We start from the raw sequence: 18,573 nt of genomic DNA, 5'->3' as shown, positions 1-18,573 counted from the left end.
CCCATCCCTCTTTTTCCCACCACAATTAAATAAGCCACAGGAGACACTCCAAATGTCTGATTAGTCCAGTCACTAAATGAAGTTCTAATAAACTCTCATGTAAGGAGAGTTAGATCTGTGAGATAAAAGGTGATTTAATGATTAGCACTAATTAACCCCTCCTGTCCCTGGGAGACTGTAGGCAACCAGCAGGTTTTTCACACCTCAATTTATCCACCTTTACAGAGGGCAGGGTACAATTTCCTGGCTGTAAATACAGGGCCAAATGGAGAAGTCATAACAGAAGATGTGCTGAAATTAATCATGATTTTCATGGGAGAACAAAGGAAGGTTGAAATCACTAAATGGAGTTTTTGTGCATTCATCATCTGGTTTAGGTTGTCCTGGTTTGGTTTGCATTTTGCATATAAATAAGTTTTCTGCAAGAAGGACCTTGCAGAACTGTTACAGGAACTGCCTAAAAAATTAGGGGGGAAAAGGGAGATGTCTCAAGTCATTCCTTTCACGGGCTGGATTGCCCTCCAGGAGCAGAGGTTTGCTGAGGTATCTGAGGAGCCTCTGCAGTCACTACAAACACCTTGTGAAGGGCTTAAAATCCCCTGGAGAGAGCTGGGGCTCCAGCTGCGCCTGCCAGAGACAGGGCACTTGAATCCAAGGTCTTTGCATCATAAGGCCCTTCTATTTTATTTTTTCCCAGTGCCTGGGAGCTTTGCATGCCTGGGGAGCATTCAGACAAATTAAAATCCTATTACTCTCCTCTGGCATAAAAATCAAAGTGAATCAAGCCCAGCCATGTCCTCTAAAGGAGACATGCACAAATAATTGGAGGACCACGCTCCTACCTTCTAACACTCCTTTTCAAGCTGGAGGAATATTGACTTTCCGGAGGTTACAGCGTTCCTTGGCCTAATTAACACAGAGGGGCTAATAAATTTTACAACTTACCGTATGCTAATGCCAACTGAAAGGCACGCATTGCTTAATTACAGCGATGGAACTTCACACCGGGCATGGCTTCTCCTGGAATTGCCACCCCTGGGACTGTACCCCTGAGGACACCCCTGTGCCAGCACACAGGCAGCACCCACATGACATTTTAGCAGCAGCAGATAATCACTGAGCTCCCTGGCCTTTAAATGAGCAGAGTTAATTTTAGGCTGATGGAAAACGTTGCCTTGACAGCCCCAGGGGTCAGGGATGTCTCTGCCCACTGAGGAGGTTCAGGCCGTGGAGCAGACCTGGAAGGTTCAACTCTGCCCTCCGTGGGATCAAAATGAACTGGGGTGGATTCTTGGGTTGGCAGGTTGGGCTGGGCTTGGAGCGAGCTGGGATAGGGGAAGATGTCCCTGCCCATGGCAGGGGTGGAACGAGCTGAACTTTAATGTCCCTTCCAGCCCAAACCACTCTGTGATTCTCTGTTCTTTTGGCCTGAAGTTTATTCGAATGAAACACCCAAGTCCCCAAATCCCACTTCTCTGTAACTGTATCTGTGCCATTCAAACCCAAAGTGGGGAGTTATATTTACTTTAGGAAAAGGCTCAACAGCCTTTATCAGGGCCATAAATCCTGGGGTTAGTTAGGGACACTCGTGGGTTCCATCCCTGTGTGGGCTGAAGAGTTGGACTCGATGATCCTTGTGGGTTCCTTCCAACTGAGAATATCCTGGGAAATGCCCTGTGGTGCCCCTGTGCTCCAGGTGAAGGTGCTGCCTGGGATGGGATGTTTGCCATAAATAAGGATCCTCCAGCAGCTGGGGAGAGCCTGGTGGTTCATCCCAGAGAACCAAACAGCTGAAAACACGGGTAGATTTGGGATAGTGAGGTTTGGCTTTAAGTGGTGGTTTTTTTCAGGGTGTTCAGGCCCTGGGGATGAGGAGCAGTGCCCAGGGGGAGGCTCAGCTCTGCTCCAAGCTGCACTGTCCGTGGCATTCCGGGCTGAGCCCCCCCCAGCAATGCCAGGTTTGTCAGCAGCATCCACATCCCTGGGCTTTGGGAACATCAGAACTGCCTGATCCAGCTGATTGTGATGACAGAAAAGGGCCTCATTACATGTCAGAGTTCCCTGACATTATTTCACACTCCGGTGTTTCCTCAGCAACTCTCTGTTCTCGGCTGTAATGAAACACCTGCTTTAATACACTTCCCAATAAATTTGGTATCTTTTCATCTGCTGGGAAGCAGAAAGGAGCTATTTAGGAAGGATCTCTGGCTGCCTGAAATGGGAACATGCCCAGCTCTGTTATTGATCTGTGGCTTCAGCCCACAGACAAAAAAATATCCACTTCTTCTTCTGCTATAATGAAATTATCATTAAAACCCTATGAAATGTTTATTGCAGAACCTGAAACCAGGAGACAGTCCTCTGGTCTCCAGCTACAAAGCCTGGAACTGGTTCCAGCTTTGTTGAAAACTTGATGCATCTGCTTATAACTTTGTAGGAAACTTTTCTCTGGTTTCAATTAAAATTGAGTTTTGTTTGTAACCCAAAGCTGAGATGCTGAATTAAGAGATGACAAAGCTGCGACTAGAACTTGACAGCAGAAGATTCCACATATCATTTCCCATTTTCCAAAATTGACAGATTGTACTCATTTATATTAAACATATTTTTTTCATTTTTAAATGTTTAGGAGAAAATAAACTTCTAATGGTCTTATGATTCAGAAAGCATGATACTCTTGAAAAATAGAAACATTTGTGACTTTAGTTTAGTTTTAAAGAAAATCTACTTGGATTAACAAAGGGAAAATGAGGATATAGGGACATACAGATGCTCCCAGGGCTGGAGCCCCTCTGCTCTGAGCCAGGATGGGAGAGCTGGGGGGGTTCAGCTGGAGAAGAGAAGGATCCAGGGAGACCTGAGAGCCCCTTGCAGGGCCTAAAGGGGCTCCAGGAGAGCTGGAGAGGGACTGGGGACAAGGGATGGAGGGACAGGACACAGGGAATGGTTTCCCACTGCCAGAGGGCAGGGATAGATGGGATATTGGGAAGGAATTGTTGGCTGTGAGGGTGGGCAGGCCCTGGCACAGGTTGCCCAGAGAAGCTGTGGCTGCCCCTGGATCCCTGGAAGTGTCCAAGGCCAGGCTGGACGGGGTTTGGAGCAACCTGAGCTGGTGGAAGGTGTCCCTGCCCATGGCAGGGGGTGGGATGGGATGAGCTTTTAATGTCCCTCCCAACCCAAAAACCACTCTGGGATTCTGTTTCCTTTTGGCACGAAGCTTCCTTAAATTGAAACACCCAAGTCACCAAATGCCTCTCCTCTATAACTCTGTGTGTTCTAGAGGCAGTTAAATCCATTTTAAGAAAGGATTAACAGCCTTTACCAGGACCATAAATCCTATGATTAATTTTGCCAAAAATTGGGGGGAGGGGGGAGGTGTTGAAATCTCTCTTGATTTCTTGTGCTCCCCAAAGTGTCAGTGCTTCAGGGTTGCAGCCAAGACTGGACTCCACGATCCCTGGGGGTCTCTTGCAGTCCAGGATGTTCTGTGATTCTGCTTTCTATGAGAAGTGACTTCTTACACCCCAGACATCCCATAAACAGGTACGAGAGATCTTAATTTAGGGAACTGCTGTGCCCCTCTGGAAGCTGGACCTGGGATATTCCCGGCACGGAGGGCACATTGCAGCCGTGTGCTCGTAAGAAAAATAAGGTTTGTTGTTTCCACACCTCTTCTGTCATCTTTTTGCAGTTACAGAGGCAATAATTGGCTGGGGACATTACAGATGCATTAATTAACCAGGCTGGAGAGCACAGGGCAGCCTGCAAAGCAGGCACTTAATGGAATTTGAAGCAGAGACAATGCTGTTGTTTACTGGGGAATGTAGGAGTTGCCAAGCACTGTGTCCCCACGCAATTAAAACACCACTGCACATGTGCTAAAAAGGAATATTTGAATGGGATTATGGAGCAATTACAAGTTGTCTTATTGTGCTGGCTCAGTGTACCCCTGGGGTTACAGAAAGCAGCTACTGCAGGAAGCTGGCAGTGTGCAGGATTTGGTCGCTGAAAGCTTTCTATTGTTCCTGCTTTAATTGAATACTTGCAGCAGGAGAACTGGGATTGTGTCCCTGGAGCTCAGGTTCAGTGTCAGGTACCCCCCATCTCCAGGGAAGGAGCTATTTCAGGCTGGGATTATAAGGCAGGAGTTTCCTTAGGGTGCCTCCACCTTGGCCTTGGGGATTTCTCCACGACACTTGGATGCAGCACTTGCAAGGCTGTGATAAGAATGAGCTGGTTCATTCACAGAACTAATCCTGGAGCCCCTCTGGCCTCCTCTCCTGCTTTGCTGGGTTTGGAGGAGGCACCTGGCGGTGTTTGGGATTTCTGGTGCAAAACCAGCTCTGTCTGAAGGGAAAAGGGCTGGTTTGTTTTAACCACCTCCTCACCACACGTGCATGTGCTGCTGGTTTGTAACCTTCTGGCCTCCCAGCACCAGGCAGCCCTCAGGACATGGGATTATCCCTGCAGCCCTGCAGCCCTGACCGTGCAAACTGCCTGGGATAAAAGCCCTGGGAGCTCAGCAGTGTTCCTGACAGAAAACCTGCAGCAGGACTGAGCTCAGCAGGACTCGGAGATCAGGAGGACTCAGAGCTCAGGAGAACTGAGAGATCAGCAGGACTCAAAGATCAGCAGGACTCAGAGATCCTCAGGAGTCCCTGGGCTGCCTGAGTGCTGAGCAGATCCAAAGGAATGAAGGTTTTAACCTCCTCACCTCAAGGGCTGAGGAACCCAGGCAGGAGCTGCGGTGCCACCGCACCAGGAGTGGACTCACTCTGCTCTTTAGTTCCACAGCAACAGCTGAGAGTTGCCTGAAAAGCTTCTGGAAGAGCTTCTCCTTAAGGCAACACCACCTGGGGTGTTGTGTTTTTTTTTTTTTCCTCCCCTGATTTTATTTTTCAGAGCAGCCTCTGCACTTCCCGGTTCCTTCCGGCCCAGGAAGCAAACGCTGTGACTAACACTGCACTTGTTCCTGCCCAGAAGCAAATCCTCCTCCTGCAGATCTGGGGGGGTGGGAGGGGTGGGAACTGGCTTCTCAGGCTGTGATAAAGAGCTGGAGATTTCTCAGCGTGTCACTGTCCCCCTTTTCCCCTTTCAAGGGCCAAAAAAACCTGGCCTGGGAGCTTTAAACTAAGGGAAGCAACAAGAGGCAGGTCAAGCTTTGCAGAGCACTTGCTGGTGTGGGTGTCTTGTAATGGACTGTAACAACTACGAGAACAAAATATTCACCTTTTTGCCAAGGGGCTTTGGTGGTTTTTTGTTTGTTTTGGTTTTGGGTTTGGGTTTTTGTTTTGGTTTGGTTTTTTTGTCTTGTTTTTAATTTTTTTTTTAAAGGAAAGGAGTTTTCTGCTTACTCTGAGATTCCTGTCACTTAGCTGAGCTCACATGGGGGGAATACATGATATGTTCTGCCCTGAAGTATCTGACACGTTTGGCCCCTTTACTTTAGATTTCTGTCTGTGTGCTTGGGGCTGCAGAAATTGGAAGTATTGGCCAGGAACTGGATCAGGTACATGTTTTGAATGTATTCCAGTCAGGCCAGTCTCTAACTCTCCACAAGAGAACAGCGGGAAGACTTTGTCAGGTCAGGTTTTCCAAGTTTCACCAGAACTAATTCCAAAATCATAACATAATTAGGACAAACCAAAGAAAAGTGTTTGGAAGAGAAGTCAGCCTTGACACTGGTAGGTGATTCCAAGAGGATTTGTTCACAGTTACACTTATCCCTGCTCTGCAAAGCTTCTCTTTAAACTTTTCCAAAGTAAATAAACTCTGATCCTTGGGGCTGAGAAGCAGCTTGACAAGTACCAGTTTCCTATTGCCCACTGTTCACTCAGCCCAAAATCCATTAAAACATGGGATTGAACCCTCTAGAGGTATTTGAAGGCCAGTTTGTCACACCAGTCATGAGGAATTGGGGCCCTGTCACTTTGAGGTGGAACATCTGGGTGTCTCCCCCTGCAATGAACAATTTGGCTCATCCATAGAGAGTCCATTTTTTAAATTATATTTTTTCCTATAAGCCATCACTCCACGTGATGACGCTCTGCAGCCCTTGCCTTGCCTTCCCAAACCTTCCCAAACCGTCCCAAGCCTTCCCTTCCCAGGGAATTCTGGCGGCTCTGGAGATGAGGAGGGATGGGGTTGGGTTTGGAGGGAGAGCAGGGAAGGGGCTCCTCCCGCTCAGGGCTCTGCGGGTCTGGGTTGGGCTGCCCTGGCAGGGCCGGGGGCTGTTCCCATCCCGTTCCCCGGAGCTGGCTCATCAGCAGATCATCATCAGCTCATCAGCAGCTCCGCAGAGAAGCTGCTTGGCGGTGCCAACACGAGGGGTAGAAGGCAGGGGACACAGCGAGGAATCCGAAGAATCCGTCCCTTTCCCGGCGGGGATGGAGAGGGGGGCTCAGCCGCTTCGTGGCAGAGGCTTTTGTGATGCCCGTCGAGCCCTTTGTGTGTCCCCAGAGCAGCCAGGTCTGGAAACGACACGAAAGTGCTTTTAGGGGTCGGGTGAGCGCTGAGCCGGCTCCGCGTTTAACATCCCTCTCTCTCTGCCCAGGGATGACTTGCCAGGCTCGCAGCTCCTACATGGACACCGAGGTGCTGTGGGGACACCGCTTCACCCCCGTGCTCACCCTGGAGAAGGACTTTTACGAGGTGGACTATAACAGCTTCCACAGCACCTACGAGACCAACACCCCCGTGTGCTGTGCCAAGGAACTGGCCGAGTCCCGCCGGGAAGGGCAGCTCCTGGGCCACCTCTCCAGTGCCACCCTCCTCAGCGGGGGCAGGGAGGCAGACACAGCCCGGCAGGAGGAGGAGGAGGAGGAGGAGGAGGAGGAAGGCAGGGAGCCAGCAGGATTGGATGGAGCCAATGGCACAGCGGGAGAGATGCCTGTATAACACCCGACCCACCCACACTTACTGGGAGGCTGGTTCGGAGAGCCAGGGATTGACTGGGAGCCGGAGGAGGCTGGGATTGGTGGCCAGAGCTCTGCTCCTGCCCATCCTGGCGAGCCCCTGCACAGCAGTGCCTCGGTTTCCCTCCCCTCGTGTGTGTACAGCGAGGCTTTGCTCTCCTCTGCAAAGCACTTGGATCCCTGTGGACAAGGCTCACTCCATCTCACCCCTGGGAAAACTGAAATTCCCACCACTGGTTATCTCGAAAGGTTGGACATTCAGAACTCTTCTCCTTCTGAGGGGAGGAGGTTTTAAAAAGTCCAGAATGGCCCATCTCAGTATGAAGAATGTGATTTCATACCTTCACTTAATTTGTGAGTCAATGTATTGTAGACATTGTTACAGCTAAATTAAAAAAAAGAGAAAAAAAAGTCTCACTTGTATGTAGTGAAGTGTTTTGCCTTCATAAGTTTTACAAATAGATTTTAGTGTTTCCCTCCAGGATCGCAGGCATTGTGATTTATTTCCTGCAAAACCTGATGTGAACGGGGCAGCTTTCCCTGCAAATCTTTAGCAGATTTATCCGAGTTTGTCCTTTTGTCTTCTCCAGCTGAAGTGCTTTGTGTCCTCTCTTCATGGAACCTCTGACACCTTTCATAGGCTGCCCACGAGCCGAGCAAGTTTAGATCTTGCCCCAGTGAAGGTTTTTTTTTCTGGCCTGGCTGTTCCAGTTTCAGTTCCAAGTGATGATTTCAAACAAAAGAAGTAGCCATCTGGGACTCGAAATATTTTGGACTTTCAGAGTCCCTGGAGTAGTCTGGAAAATCCTTTGCTCTTCTGCAAAGTATGTGCTTAAAATAAAGGTTGAGATGCTGATGTTCCTGTAATGGGAACACACACCGACACTACTGAAGCCACCAGTTTTGATCTTTAGAAAGGGGCAGAGATCCAGATTTCCCTAAGAGGGTTGTCCTGTCTGGAAAAGGAATGAAGAAAAATACTCAGTGAGATGAAAGATTTCCTCAAATTCCAATAACACAGGAAAAAAAAATGGCCTTGTTGGGGAAAATCTTATCCTTCAAATTTTGGTGGAAAAAATAAGACACCTGCAGAAATACTTCTTTATTAAATGGAATGAAGAATATATAATATGGGAGAGTATTTTCCATATAGAAGTGGACTGTGACATAAATGTGCATTATAGTAGGGATGGACTGAGCTGCACACTCGGGATCTGAAATACGGGTTTGCCTCTTGATATTAATACAAAGATGAGATAAACTGGAAATATGTCTTACTGACATGGAAACAAAGGGGAGAATATTATCTATAGGGACCAGAGATACTACTTTCTTTAGAGATTGATTGCTAGAATGTAGATAAAAGAGAAATTTGAGGTTTGAGGTTGTTCTTTTTTTTCTGAGGAGGTGAAAGAATGAACACGACATGATTCTGTTGTGCTTAATCCCATGTTAAGAACCAGCAGCCAGTTTGGCCTCCAGGATACAGGAATTACCATTACACAGGAGCTTTCCAAGTGAAGTAACTTCATTTGAAACACCAGTCAGTTCTGGAAAGCATCTTGCAGACTGGGAGAGAACAGTGTTTTTCCAAAGATCTCCTTAGTTTTTCTGCTCATCTTCCTCTTGTTCCATCCTAAGCCTCAGAGGAACAGGAGGGAAAAAAAAATAGGGAGGAAAATCAGATTCTTGGAAGGGTTTGGTTTTTTTTTTTTTTTTCCCTGATCCCCTCTCTTCTCTCCCTGCCTCTGCAGGATAATTGTGTGTCAAAACCAGTTTTCAGGATTTTTTCACTCCGTAGCTGCAGTGAACTAAGGGGGGAGATGAGAGTGGAGAGTGAAACTGCAAAGGATCTGTGCAAGTCAGAGGCAATTGGAGCCCTGAGAGGGGTGTTATGCAAGCCCTGCCCAACGAGCTGCCTTGTCCTGCTCAGCTGAACATGAGGGGGTTTGATGGGTCTCGATGGCTTCGTGGGCTCGTTCTGTGCTTGGAATCTGCAAATATGGCCAAGCTACATCGATGCTTCGGACGGTGCCCATGTGAGCAGCAGCCAAAGAACTCCCCTGGGTCTCTACAGTCCCTCGATGAGCTGGGCAGATCTGGAGGAGGGAGGGTGTCCCCCCAGAGCTGGGTGCACCCCATGTTTTGTGTATTTTTAAACCGTATTTTCAAGTTATGCAGCCTGGCCATCAGTTTTTTGGGTTTGGTGACACAGTCCAGGTTGTCTTTCCCCTTAAATTCTGTCACACAGAGAGATTTCACTCAGTGGGCATGTTGAACTCTTCTGAAAGGAAGAGGTAGCACCTCTTCCAGAATTGTCATCTCTGAAAATTATATCACTTTATTATATCAGTTTTCCCGCTGTTCCACAGGGACAATAAATCACGGGAATAAAAACATAATAGACCCACTCTCTGCTTTAATGAACATTTAAATACAAGTCTGCATCTCTTATGTGAGTTCAAATAGCTCTCACAGATATGTCCACCCACATAAATATCCAACATAAACTAGACACTCATCAGTGTACTTTAAAAAAAAAATATTAACTAACACTCCACAAGAAACATTTATAACCTGTAAACACACCATTCACGCACAAATAGCCATTCACATTTCCATAATGCACCCAGTAAACAAGCTAAATATACATACTCAAAAGACTGAATAATTACATCTGCTTTATGAATGTATCACTGATAAGCCAAATTCACAACAGAGTCCATCCACAACTTCTGTAGGAGCCACTTCTGCATTTGTGGAGAACAGCAGCTCTCAGAGCTGCCTCTGTTGTGCGTGGACACAGACAATGCTCCCAAACACAAACACTCCTGCCTGAATCCTGCATTTTAACACATCCCCTGAGGACTTTGTTATTCCCCACGAGTCCGGGTGCCTCCACATACACACAAATTGTCTTCCCAACAGGCAGAACTACACGTTGAGATGATTTCCCAACAGCACAGAGCTAAACCCCGCCTGGCACGGCACGGCACGGCACGGCACAGCACGGCGTGTTAGAGTCGGGTGCGGAGGCAGAACGGGATTCCAGGTGTGTTTGTGTCCTGCAGTCATTAATGAGGGGTTTGGAGGGACCAGAAGCTGCGTTTCACTTGTGCTTTATTTTTCTCCCCGTGGCAGGAGAGCTGGAAACACCTCTCTAGCAGGAGAGCTAATGAGCTGTGAAGGGAGCAGGCTCTGCTCGCAGCGAGGATTTGAGCTCTCCTTGGTTTCATGGGAGGGCTTGGGAATGCAGTGGGAGGGATCCCTGCACACCCAGGGGGTTTATTCTGTCCTTTGCTTTCCCAGGCCCAGCCTTTGAACTGCTCTGGTCTCTGGCAGTGCCACTGGTGCTCATGGATGGCCAAGCTGACCTGTGTGCTTAGTGTGCTTCTTTCTCCTGGATGAGTTTTCACATTTATGCTTATTCAGACTCCTTGTTTTGACTAAAGGATATTTCTTAGACTGATCTGAAGATATCGATGCTCCCAGGCACACGATGTGACTTCTAGAGTGTCCTGTGCAGGGCTGAGGGTTGGACTCGATGATCCTGGTGAGTCCCTTCCCTCTCAGCATATTCTGGGATTCTGTGATACAGTGAAAAAATCCGTTCCTTGCCTTGGCAGTGGGTTCCAGTGGTTAATCAAAGTGGCTGTTTGCACCTTTACTTCTCATTTTTAAATTGCCTGGCATTAACTCTCACTCAGTGTGAGACTTGTCACTCATTTTAGGCTTAAATTTACCTCCTCGTTGTTTCCTCTCTCTCTCATTCTTACACATCTATTTCCATGAGAAAGAGCAGATCATGAGGGAAGAGGGAACGTTATTTATGCTCAAGTAATTAATACCCCATGATAAGCTCTGCTTGTTGCCAGCCATATCTGCTGCAATATATGAGGGGCAGGTTGCCAGGATGTGTTAAGCAGCAGTTTGGCAGATGATGGAGAAGATGGTTAATTAAGGTACAGGGAAACTAGGCAAGCTTTGAGTCTGTGCTGAAAAGTGTTTCCATTTCAAGGCTAGTGGAACAGTGATTAACTACTGGAAGTCTTCTTTGAGTGACACTTCATCTCCAGGGATGCCTGGTCCTCTGGAGGGCTGTGAGAAGCAGCAGAAGTAAGTGCTGGCATTTTATTCCATTAAGAAGTCCAGGCCATATTCTGATTTCATTTTGGGTGGTCATTCTCTCTCAGGGAAATGTGGAGATGCTTTAGGGAGTGGAGGGGGAAGTTGCATAAGAAAGTGCACACAAAGGCTGTGCTGAGCAACTGGGGCTGGTGAGTCCCTTCAGCTAAAAAATAAAGTCTAATTCTGCAGCTTTGATGGAGGAAGTTTGTTATTTGCCTTGCAGGACTGTTGAGTTGTCCTGCCTAAGGTAGAACCAGGCAGCACAAACAAGCAGCTACTTTCCTAGGAAGCATGAAACCTAAAGTTCCACTAAAATCTGTATTTCATGTGCTGATCTGAATGCGATTCTAGAGCTACTTCAGTTCAACAAGCACTGAAGGTCGCTGGACAAGCAAGCACAGAATCTATCTCAGTGGGCTGATCTGAATGAGTGAAGAAAACCAACAGCCTGGTTTAATTAACTCCAGAAAAAAACAGGAGTAACTCCTCAGAATCCTATATTTTGGTTGGATTAGTGAGATCAGAACCAGGCCATAAAGTGTTTGCCTCCTAGTCCCTCTCTGAGTAGGACAGAGGAGGAAAACAATGACCTTTCCATCCCTGAGTGTACAAACCAGCTGATCAGTGGTATTTGCTGCTCCCTGGGTATCTCTTCAATCCCAAAAGAGAGCAAGAGTGGCTTTGTGCTGTTTGCTGCAGTGCCACTCTTCCTGATGCAGGGAGGGGGCAGGTGTAGAACTGCACAGCAAAAAGCTGAGCCTTTAATTTAACACTCAGATAACTGGAAATAACAACGAGGAGGGGAAGTGCCTTGAGGCAGCTAAACAGGGTTTTTTTTTTTGCCCAAGGGGATGACAAGAGATGGGGTGTATCCTGAGTGAAGCCATGGCTGGTCTATCCCAAGCAGTAAAAGGGCACAACGAGGTGGTTCCACCTCAGGAGGCTCCATCCTTCCCCAGTGCATGTGGAGGGGCTGCTGGATTTGACTGAGTCTCATTTCGTACCAAATAGGCCAAGTTATTTAAGGAAGGGTGATTCAAAATTGAAACAACTCCATCCTTTCAAGCCTCATCTTGTAATTGAAATATTCATAAAGCTCCCCTTTCAGCATAAGACCATTGCAGGAATATTTTAAGGATTTCATGCCTTTTGCAGTTACAATGTGCAAATTCAGCAACACTAGCCTGCATTTTAGGAGTGCAAATGCATCTTATTTTTGACCATCACTCTTTCAATGTATTTTCCTTTATGGGATTTTCATCAGAATGAATGAAATTGGTTTTTTATAGTATGCACAGACAGCAACTACGGTCTAGGCTGAGAAACCACTGTCTTGGTTGATGAATGTTTTGGGGGTTGATGTCAAAAAATCCTAATCTTGAAATAGGTTCTTCATTAATTTTATCCTGGTCCACAAATCCTTTGTGGGTTTAGAGATGAAAACTGAGTGCAGATAGAGCCAAAGGCTAATAAAATAAGTGTTTTCACCCCATAGAGGAAGCAAATGCTTCCACAATTCTCCCTTCTTTCCCCAAGTACTCAGCAGTGCCTCATATCCTTGAGTGCAGCTCATTGACCAGAGAAACAGAAACGTCTGTTCCCGTTTTCCAAAAGTGAAAGAAATGCTCTGCAGGAATTCAGAGCCTCCTGTCACATAAAATACCTGATGCCAATCGGGACAACTACTCTAACCCTCCACGTTTATGCAGATTTATCACTGAATGGGAAGGAAGAACTCTCAGGAATAGGGAAAATGATTGCCAATGAAAGCCCCTCAATGCTCACCCCCCAGGTTTTCTCCAGGTTGTTCCCTCTGTGTCCATCATTTTCATGCCAAACGAACGAGCACGGAATCCGCTCCCCATCTGCTCCCGGGGACGGAGCAGAGCTCAGCTGTGTCCCTTCCTCCCAGAATAGAACGGGCACAGACAGATGCCAGGTGCAGGCAGAGAGAGCCATCCCTGCTGGACCCTCCCAGGGAGCCCAGCAGGGGTTTGGCCTCCCCCACATAAACTGTTCTGGCTGCCAAGACAAATAAAGGGACAAACAGCGGCTGGAACGGCCCTTGGAAAAGGAGAGGGAGCAGCGCCGGCACCCCTGATCCGCTGGGGCAGCTAGGACGACCCTCTGAGCACCTTTTGAGAGCAAAGAAATGCCATTTTTTTCCCACAGTGAGTGTCCTACGTCAGGTTCTGTTGGCTCGTGGCTGCCTTTGCCCTGCGCTTCACCCACCTGGTTTCCCTCCCCATCTGCTGCCCCGAGACCTCGGGCTCGTGTTGTGTCTGCAACACCCCCCCAAAATCACTGAGACCCCAGTGAGCAACTGCACAGCCCCTGTGACCCCACTGAGTAACTGCACAGCCCCTGTGACCCCCGTGGGTGAGTGGGGCTGGCTGTGCAGACAATCAGCCAGCCCAGAACCAAACGTCTCGTGGGGAAGGCTCTGTAATTGTGGCTGAGGCAGGGGCTGACTCAGAGAGCTCCTTTTATCCCTGACTTCCCTGCCCCCTGCACGATTCAGTGCCTACACATGTGGCTTTGTTTGTCGGGTCTGCTGGGCTCTGGTTCAGGAAGACCCACGAGCATGGCCTGAATTTTAAGCTGGTTGTTTTTTTTACAGCTGGGGATTTATGGCTGCGATTTAGCTGAGGCTGGAGCTAGTTCTTTTTCCGGGTTCATACAACAGTGAAGTGGGGCACTGTCACCGGGGCATCACACAGGCCTTTTAGATGAAGGGTAGGGCATCTTTCCTGGGACTGTGCTCTGCTCAGGGTGGTGATGGATGTGCAGGATAAGAGCCGAGAGAAGCTGTGTCCCCATGGGGGGAGCAAACTGGAGGGGACGCTCAAGCCGAATATCAGGCCATGCAATCATGCAAACCTGGGACATTTCTGACCTTCAAACCCTGCAGGAACTACACCTGCTTTCCCACGGGGAAGGTGGGGTGTACAAAGCAAATCTACAGTGGGATTCAGGACGTGGCTCCTGACACAAGTGGGAATTGCCCTTCACTCGCTGAGCCATGGCCCTGGCACAGTGCAGTCTGTACAGGGAATCTGATCAGTGTAAGGCTTGTTTTGATGGCAGACAGGGGGGTGTGTGTGTGGTGTTCAGAGCAAGGACAGTTTCTGTACCTGGAACAACAATTGCTCCATTTACATAAAACATGCCCATTAATTGCCTGGGTGTCTGTGCTCTGCTGATGAGCTCCCTGCCTCCCCAGATCTTGCCTGCTCCAGGCTTTATTTATAGGCTCCCCTGACCTTTTCACCACTCTGAGTCTCTCATGGATCCTGTCCTCTGTATGTTCCCACATCACTTTCCCTTGTCCTGTTTGACATTTAGTTTTTATTAACTGTGGTGTTAGGTAAAGCTGTTTTTCTTTGTTTTCCACCCTGTGTCCTTCTCCTGCTCTCTGGGCCATAGAAAGTCATTCCAGAATCACTGGGGAGAATTTTCTTGCTTGACATTTTGAGGTTTCCCAGCAGGACATGGAAAATGAAAACTGGGTTTAAGGTTAATAACATCACCTTGAGTCCATGGGAGCTACAAAGTGGGGACATGAACATGAATCTCACTGGTGACCTAAGTGTGAGGGTCAGTATCTTGTAGCACACCAGGTGTCCACTGGTCACTGGAAAACCCTTCTCCACCTCTTAGTTCTTTGTGCAAAAAGGGGGAGCACATGGTGAGAATTTGGGTGTGATGGGGACACGTTGATGTTTTCCATCCGTGCTTAACATTTGCCCCACCCTTTGATGAAGAATCTCTTGTTGCTACTCATTTAACTGAATAATCACATTAACTCAAGCAGTTTAAGCAGAAAACATCCCAAACAGCAGGAAAATTTGTGAGAGACAGCTGAAAAAAAAAATGCTTCCATTAGCTGCTCTTCATTTGGGAGGTTCCTAGCAATTAACAGCAGCCTTCATTCACTCTTAGAGGATGTGTCTCCTACACTTTATTGGCTAATTAAGGAATCCTTCCCTCCAAAAGATGAAATTCTCTCCATCTTTTTGGTGACTCACTGTGAGTGTTTCACTGGGAAGTGCCTTCCGCTGAATTTATGGTCTCCATTAATCTGCATTCAAACATGTTTACACAAACAGTTATTGAAATGGGTGCATAGCTCATTTCTGACACTAATGGACAGTAGAGAAGCCTGAGCTAATGCCAAATCTCACTAAAATTAAATACTTTAATTCTGTTCAATGGAGCAACTAAATTTCCAAATGCCAGGAGATAACATCTCAAATGCAGTCACAAACAAGTGGCTCCAGTGGCCAGCAGGTTCCACAGCTCTAGTGGGGTGCAGTGGGGGGTTCCTGTCCCCAGGGACCCTCAGGGCAGTGCAGAGAGCTGCCAGGAGCCCCCAGCTCGTGCCCCAGCTGGCACGAGCCAGGAGAAGTGGGGTCCATGTGCCCCCAGCTGTGATAGAACCCCTAAGGAGTTCAGATTGGATATTAGGGATAATTTCTTCATGGAAAAGGTGGTCAGGCACTGGCAGTGGTGGAGTCCCCATCCCTGGAGGGATTTAAAGGCCTTGTGAATGTGGCACTTGGGGACATGGGGCAGTGGTGGCCTTGGCAGTGCTGGGGGAATGTGGCACTTGATGAACTCAGAGGGCTTTTCCAATTCTATGATTCTAAAGACAAGTTTTCTATGTGAGTATTGATACAGTCTATATTCCAAACTAATGGACTATTTCACACTCCTTTTAGATTAAAAGTTGAGAACAGGTCTCTGAATTTCTCATGGGACACTGGTATTATTTACTAAGCAATAATATCTTGCTACTGTGTGTACGAGGGAATATCAGATTTCTGGAAGGACTAATGAATATTCAAGGAGTTCTGCTGTGCAAGGACCTTCAGCTGAGAGCTGTGTTCATTCACACACATTTAAGTAAAGCTTAGATTTGCTCGTTTTACGTGAATCTTCTTTGGAAGGGAGGAAAACAATCAGGCTGTGCTTTTATAGAGTGAATTTAAAATTGAAATCAGACATTTAGGTGTCATTTCAGTTGTAAAGTAGCCCTTAGTCCTGATGGTGGGAGCAGGGATTCCAATTATGTGTAATTTGTATGCACAGGGCTTGGTTAGACAAAGTATTAAGGGTTCTTACTAGTTCATAATATTTCTATCGTGTTCAGGGTTTTCAGCACCCTCACTAAATTAGTTCTTGGAAGCCCTTGTTCACTGCATTAACAGAACACATCCCCCACATGGCAAAACCAACTGTTTGGCCTTTCAAATGAGAGGACCCCAGCTTTAATAAATATTGAATTATAGAATCCCTGCGTGGGGAACACAAGGTAATCCTTGCCCTTTTTTTTTTTTTCACCAGCTGGGAGCTGCTCTGTGTGACGCGTGGCACAAACTCGGGGGGGAAGAGGAGCAAATTGAAACCACCACCCCTGTGGGTTCCCTTATTAGACTCGAGGTGACTGTGAAATTCGCAGGACACAGCTCATTAAAACAGGGCTGCCAGCCTGTGACCTCTTGAGCAGGAAGAGAAGATCCATGCTGGAGAACAGGCTGTTCCTTTGATTGTGGGGGTAACTCAGCTAAGGAGGAGAAAAATGCGTGTAGCTGCTTGTTAACCCGCTCGGCACCGTCGGTGCATCCGCGGGAGATTTGGGAAGCAGTGGCCAGGTTGCCCAGGTGAAAATGAAGGGATGGGATGCCTGGAGAGCTGTTGGTGTTCCCCATCACAGCTCCCACCTTCTCAGGGGGTGCTGTGCTTCTTGGGCACCTCAGTGGTCCGGTACACGAGGCAGTGAAAATGTCACTGCTGTTTCATCCAGTAAGGAAAGGGACAGCTTTGTTACATCCTGGGCTGTCCCATGGCATAACAACCTGGTGTTGAATTCCGTGGTTTTGGCAGCTTCAGAGCACTGTGCTTTGGATGTGGCAAACTTCAGCTGCAGGAGGAATTGTCCTGGCCCTGTAAATCAGCTCAGCTCCAGAGCTGTCTGGAGCCAGACAGGCCTGGTCTGCAGCAGCCAATCTGACTTGCCCTCGGGCACAAGTCCTTAAAATTCCTGTGTGAGTGTTCGCTACCTCGGGTGCTTTCAGACCTGCTCTGGTACAGTTTGGTGCTGAATATTCAGTTATAGGTCCTTTGCACTGAAGAAAAGAACAGGATAATTTACCACAAACATAGTCCAGGCTCTAATAAATCCCATTTGCGTGCCACCAGAACCCAGGGAAGAAATAAGGCAAGAATGTGAACATTTTCTGCTTGAAAAAGCAGCTCTTTTAGTAGTTAAGTTCAATCCCTTAAGTGATCATCTAATTCTAGTCTGACATTTTCTGTAAGTGAATAAACCTGCATCTTAATTCTCTCCCTGTCAAAGATTAAATAATGCAACATCAGCTTTTAACATGATTGATCCAAATAAAGAGCATGAAGAATGTAGCCTGGTTGGAAACATTCAATGAAATAATACATTTTGGGGAGGGTTCCCCCCCATCACTGCTGATGTGGAAGAGCTGGATTGTGGGAAAAGAAAAGCTGGGATGAGAACACTTCAACTGATGTTGCCCTGCATGAGGGAGAGGAGAGGCTGAATTCAAACGGGGTCGATAATTATGGGATCCATGCTCTGGAGAGCTGGGAAACACTGCCCTGATGCCTATGGGAAAGCAGATTCCCTTGAGCCATGCCCAGCTGGAACTCCAAAATGACTCCTCAGGCACAGATGAAAATTTTGCTCGTCGTGGCATGGGAGCCAACATTGGCAACTTGGCCAAATTTTGCTCGTCGTGGCATGGGAGCCAACATTGGCAACTTGGCCTTGGACTTCAGGAAGAAGGGGGAGTGGGAGGGCAAGAAAGAGGAGTCTTATAAATTTCTCATGCCTTTTGCACCAATCTTACTGTTCCTTTTGGGAAGAATGAAAGATGTAGAGGCATCTGATTTAAAGCAATGGTAAGGAAAGGGCTTTATGATGTTGAACCTCACACTATTATGGAAGTTGTCCATCATCTGCCTGTGAGCGTCCTGTAGTCTCTCAGCCGTTGGGACTGGATTTTTATTTGTTTTTCAAATGAAGGTAGGTTTTAAATTCATCCTGTTGTAATTCTGGCATAAAGAAGCAGCTTTTTCCTCATCCAAATCAATTCAGTGATTCACTTCTTACAGTCTAGTGATTGCTACAAGGATGAAATGACAGTCTTTGTGAATGGTTGGAAAACAGAGGCCTGGCTCCAAAATGTTTGATTTCGGTAAGTGAACTTAAAAGTCCTGTAGTTTACCTCGTGTGCTGGGAGGCTGGAAGGGAGAGGCCTTCTGGAATATTTGATCTGCACAAAAGCACAAAAGAGAAGGTTGCTGGATAGGTGGGCAGAAGGAAAGGGAAGAAAGAAAACAAACAGAGAAAGAAAAGAAAGGAAGGAAGAAAGCCAGGAAAGCACAGGTTTATTTTTGGGAAGTGTTTATTCTTAGCAGTGGCAAATCACAGCCAGGCTGGATTGAGCAAAGCATTTGCACACAATGTTCTGATCTGCAGGCACCCAGATACCCGTCA

The 18,573-nt window shown here is 47.4% G+C and overlaps 1 protein-coding gene across 1 annotated transcript in view; it reads left to right on the top strand.

Moving 5' to 3' along the window:
• The window catches only part of KCNJ5 (potassium voltage-gated channel subfamily J member 5), a 21,350-nt gene extending 13,853 nt beyond the window's left edge, over positions 1-7,497 (top strand). Inside the window, exon 3 of the mRNA XM_027903271.1 lies at positions 6,554-7,497. Coding sequence (XP_027759072.1) covers positions 6,554-6,897 — 344 coding nt within the window. The 3' untranslated portion in view covers positions 6,898-7,497. The remainder of the gene's footprint in view (positions 1-6,553) is intronic.
• The last annotated feature ends 11,076 nt before the right edge of the window (positions 7,498-18,573 follow it).

The sequence above is a fragment of the Empidonax traillii genome, unplaced genomic scaffold, assembly GCF_003031625.1.
Source record: "Empidonax traillii isolate 1590-97213 ecotype Southwest subspecies unplaced genomic scaffold, ASM303162v1 scaffold954:size226960, whole genome shotgun sequence".
Lineage (NCBI taxonomy): Eukaryota > Metazoa > Chordata > Aves > Passeriformes > Tyrannidae > Empidonax > Empidonax traillii.
The sequence above is the reverse complement of the archived record's forward strand: the minus strand, read 5'-3'. Positions and strand labels throughout refer to the sequence as shown.